The sequence below is a fragment of the Puntigrus tetrazona genome, chromosome 23 (genome assembly GCF_018831695.1).
Source record: "Puntigrus tetrazona isolate hp1 chromosome 23, ASM1883169v1, whole genome shotgun sequence".
Classification (NCBI taxonomy): Eukaryota; Metazoa; Chordata; class Actinopteri; order Cypriniformes; family Cyprinidae; genus Puntigrus; species Puntigrus tetrazona.
The window spans coordinates 13,371,576-13,376,443 of record NC_056721.1 but is presented as its reverse complement, the minus strand read 5'-3'; the positions used below and the strand labels follow the sequence as shown (position 1 = coordinate 13,376,443).

Sequence of the window (4,868 nt, the reverse complement as noted above, 5' to 3'; positions counted from 1 at the left end):
CTCAAGGCTATATTTTTCAGCTCAGTATGTGGAGATGTAGCATTGTGTGTCTAGAGGTGGTGAATGGGTAGGACAGAGGCGGGAGGTGGAGGCACGGGGTCGGCCCTGAGCACCAGGCTGCCAAACGCTCGTATCATCCACTGCCAGGCTGTGCTGCCCAGGTGGGGAGAGAGGAAGAGACGAAAACAGAGAGCAGCCTGTTCTCTCGCCAAAACATCTCTCCCCTTCAGTGCTTTCACGTCACTTTCTGAAACCGCTTGGCTTTTTCTAAATGTTTTAAAGCAGCGTTTAAGCTGCCAACACTCCACACAGCTCTAGTGGTGCTGTAGGAAATTGGTTAGGAATGACTACTCTACTGGAATAGTAAAAAAAAATGAAATGTATCCTTGTTTACTTTCAACATTTTTTTTGATGCGTTGTCACAGTTCACTAGTCAATTTGTTTAGGAATTGGTCTGTTCTTGCTCTTAATGGTTGTTCATTAAAGCAAGCCAAAGGTTTAAAACAATTTAAAGGGTCAGTAAAAGGTAATACCATTTTTTTAAATCATCCTTTCTTATGCTCACAACTGGGTGTAACAGCTGTTGTTTATGGCTGAAGCATCTTTCCTGTTGCATAATGGGAGTGTGAGCACACATATCTTGCGTTCTGTTCTTTCCATCACTGCCAGCTTGAGGTGCCGTTCAGAACATCAAGCAACGTTAAATTCAGGCCACCGTGACTGAGCGTCAGCTGGGCTGCATTAGAGTAAATTCAGTTTGCACTAGAGCTGCCGCACGCATCATGCCTGTGTAACAGGGTCTGGGTAACAGGTTTACTCGTCTATCACATGCAGCACCTGGCGCTGACAGTCACGGGTGTAGTAAAAAGATTTTTTTTTAAGGGGCGGATGGCGGACGTCCCTGAGAGTCAGTTGTTCTTTAGGTTAGGCGGGGGCCACAGGGGCCCTGGCCTGTGACTGAACCTGACGCTCTGACAGCTGTTGTTGACCTGAACCCTGCCCCCTCTCCTCCCCTAACCAGGGGATTTACCGTCCGCTGGGGCCGCCACTCCCTGCCCTACTGCGGAGGAGTTTGGAAATAAACATATTACTCAAAGACAAAAAAAAAAAAAAAAAAAGTACAATGCATCTGCAAGTTTGCAATAGGATTTATTTCACCCAGCAGAGAATAGAAAAATAGGATGAAGACAAAACATTGATGGGAAATCTAGAGACGATTTTAATTAATTGCTTACATATTTAAAAAGAAAAACAATTTCAAAGATTTGCATAAAGAGCTTTGTGCCTTCCATTTCCCTGCAACAAAGAGAAAAGTATTGTTCTTTGGGATCAATTTAAGGACAATTTAATATTTCGTTGCTCTAACTACAGCAAACAAATTCCTATAAATATTTTTTTTTCTCATTTATATGCTGAAGTGGCATTTAAGATTGGGGCTCATGATTATTACAACTGGAATACACAGCAAACAGAAAAAGATGAACAAAAGTACCACCGAGTCAGCCAGTCACATTTTGTTCAGTTAATAAAGATTTTTAACTCGTGCAACTACATTTAACAAAACGTACCACTTATTTCATCTTCAGTATATTCTCATCTTGAGCATGTTTCTGTACAATTCAGGATAACATGTCTTTCCCACAGCAGTAAGTGTGACCTCACAATGGCATTAATCCATCTATGGACAAGGCATCAGGAGGGATGTCCATCCTTCCCTAATGCTCACGGGGTTGTGAAACTAAAACGGGCCCAGATGTTTGTTGGGTGAGAGTTTGGGCCATTGCTTTGGCTGATGGCTTTTGGTCACAGGAAGTCTTAAGTGCTTTACACGCCTCTCTCTTTTTGAGGTCCTTTTCCATTTCACTTCCTTTATGTGTACCTTGTTTCATCACTGGTGAGATCAATGCGAGATCTCGTTTGAAAATTCCACATCCATCCATCTTTGGTTTTGGACTGTGGAATGCATAGTTGCACTGGTCAAGACTGCAAATGAGTTCCATCCTGTTCTTATATTTACTCCTCTTTGGAGGATTTAGTCTTTCGAAGTGAAACCAACTCCAGAGAATTTAAAACGGCTGGAAGTTGGAGGAGGAGGAGGAGTTGGCGTGAAAGCAGAAAAGAAAGCGTCTCTCTTTCGAAGTTCACCGCTCCCCGAGAATGTAAGGTACCGCAAGAGTTCATCGCAGCGAATGTTGCTTTCCTGCAACATCTGACACAAAAGAATGTCGTATGTGTACCTCGTACATTCGCTGGATGCGTCTCACTTCCTTCTGGCATGCCGTTTAAGAGCAGCTGTCTGCTCGTGTTCATCTCTCGCACACTCTAACGCTTCCTGTCTCGTCCCCAAGTCCCTATTTGCACATCTTTGGATTTTGGCTTCCACACAGCCGCTGCAAAGGGTGGAGCTGCTTTAGCCCATGTCGTTTCATCAGTGTCTCTCGTCTTTCTGCACATTTCTCCACACTTTTCCTAAAAAGATTAAGTGCCTCTGCATAAAGGTCCTCAAGTTTGCTTTTGATTTCGGGAGGGGGGTAGAGGGGGTAAGAGGAAGGAAAGAATAGTTCAAAGAGGGCCCCCTTCATGCCCTCTCTCTCCGTTTTTTACCTCCTCCCTGAAGCACTGCCTCTGCCATATGGAGAAGCAGTCAAGAGTTTTAATGGCCAATTCTACGAGGGAGGTTTAGTGGAGTCGTAAGCTCCCGCTGAGGAGGGGTTTCCGTTCTCCTGTTTGGGGGAGGCGCGGCAGGCAGGAGGGGGCACGCTGAATGGGGAGGAAGTGCTGCCGGTAGAAGGAGGGCGGGTCTCGGTGGGCAGGGGGTCTCTGTCTGTGGGGCGCAGAGCAGATGGCGGCAGCGGGAGGGCCAGCGGGAAGCTGGTCATGTAGAATATTCTGCCAATACGTCGCGCCACCTGAGGAAAGCAACCACATGTCAGCGTTACTTCTCACACTGTACATCCAACAGGAAGTGAAGAAGGATGTACAGTACCAGTGATACAAGATGATTGCTTTCATGTCTGTGTAGATTAATGAAGGCAGAATTGTGATTACACATGAAGAAACAATGATAAAAGAAGTGGTCCTATTTATGGGTCAAGAGTAGACAAATTCAGTCCTAGAAAGTGGAAAAAAAAAAACTCACTTTAAAAAACTACAGGTTTATCCTGAACACATTAATGGGCTTGTTCAGGTGTGTTTGATGAGGGTTAGAGCTAAGCTCTCCAGTACCACCTATACCTGCCACGAAAGTTGGCCCACAGGTGTAAGAATTACAACCATCTTCTAGCCAGAAGTTCTAATCTGATTTATATAATAGACCATCTTGTCACCCTCCAGGTACCATACGCAGTTACTGAGTGAACCAAATTTGGAGACTTTATGCCAGGACTGTAGTCTGCTGCTACTGGTGGGGCACTTCAGTGAAAAGATTAGATGCAATCTTATCCACCGCACCTGCTCAGATGTTTTATGCGATTCTGAAGACCTTGATTAGCTTGTTTGGTTGTGTTTAATTAGGCTTGAAGCTAAACTCAGCAAGGTAGCCCTCAAGAAGCAGGATAGGACGTCCTTGCTCTATGGCAGGGTTGAGATATTGGCAATTGGGATATTTCTGTTTGGTAGAGTTTAGTTTTTTTTTTTTTTTTTTTTTACCTGAGAGCGGATCTTGAGGGCAGGTCCTAATTTCAATCCCATGTTGTTGAGCAAATGGTCCTCCGTCAGCAGTGGCAGAGTCTCACCATCAATGGCCTGCTCTCTGAAGACCTGAAAGAGATGACTTGGCTTCAGCTGATGTTGATGAACATGCACGATTCACCTCACATGCACACAATTCACGTGACTCTCATTCCACGGGGAGACTCATGCACACTCGGCATCTGCAATGAAATGAGGTGTGCTGTGGTCGACAGTGAGGTTTTGGTGATGCGTTGCGCATGCGACAGAGTAACATCCAGTGTGGTGAGATGTGTGAGACAGAGCTGTGAGTGAGAAAGATAAGAGCAGCGCAGAGCGGCCTTCTAACTTTTAAAGTACACTCTAGAAACATCTAAATCAAGCTATTCTGGTCTAATGTTCTCGTCTACGAATTGCAGCACATGATCTTCATTCTGTGCTGTACTGTCTCCAGTAGCCCCTGTTAAAGGCAGGGGTAGGAGAGGAGGCGTCCAACGCTCTGCTCCTGCTCTTGTCCTCACCTGTGTATACTCCCCACAGCCTGCTAGGCTGCTGATGAAGCTGCACACCTCCTCCACACTCCACTTGCTGATGTCCTCGGCTGCTCCCGCCTCTTCTCCGTCCACGAAAAGACCTCCCATGGCGCCTGTGGGCCCGCCGGGCCAAGAGGAAGCAGAAATCATTAGAGACAGAAGGCCCCCTGTCCCCTTACACGCACGCTTGCGCCTACACACCGCTCTGTTATTGACCCTGCCTATTACAGAGTTTAGTAAAGGTCAGCGACAGGGCCCCTTCCTGGGGGAGGTCTCTCAGCTGGAGCAGGTAATGCATTTCAGATGGCCGAGGTTGCTCTGCACCCATTCAATTTAGGTGGGGACAAACACTTCAGCTTCTAGCCTTTAACTAGATATTAATGCTTACATGCTTCTTTAATATGTTGATATCTCTTGAAAGTATTTTTCACCACACAATACTGTCCTGTTGTGACAGTACCTTTTATGGAAGAACCCTGAATGTATGTTCCTGACTGCTTTCATAGTACTTCATAGTATTTTGCTGGGGTTTTTTTATTATAAAGCCTGACAGCTGTGAATACCATACATCTAGATTTATAGGGACAAGAAAAACCTGCATGTTACAAGAAATAATTAATTTTGTCAGTAAACGATGACAGAATTGTAGTTTTTGGAACAATTTTT

At 45.3% G+C, this 4,868-nt stretch overlaps 1 protein-coding gene across 2 annotated transcripts in view; it reads right to left on the bottom strand.

Annotated features, from left to right (window-relative positions):
• Positions 1 to 142: 142 nt before the first annotated feature.
• Positions 143 to 4,868, bottom strand: part of samd11 (sterile alpha motif domain containing 11) — a 54,771-nt gene continuing 50,045 nt past the window's right edge. Inside the window, exons 11-13 of one of the 2 annotated variants that reach the window (XM_043224555.1) lie at positions 4,191 to 4,315; positions 3,649 to 3,759; positions 143 to 2,909 (exon numbers count right to left, since the gene is read on the bottom strand). In XM_043224555.1, the coding sequence (XP_043080490.1) occupies positions 2,667 to 2,909; positions 3,649 to 3,759; positions 4,191 to 4,315 (479 nt within the window). In that variant the 3' untranslated portion in view covers positions 143 to 2,666. The remainder of the gene's footprint in view (positions 2,910 to 3,648; positions 3,760 to 4,190; positions 4,316 to 4,868) is intronic. The other variant, XM_043224556.1, reaches the window with a different exon arrangement.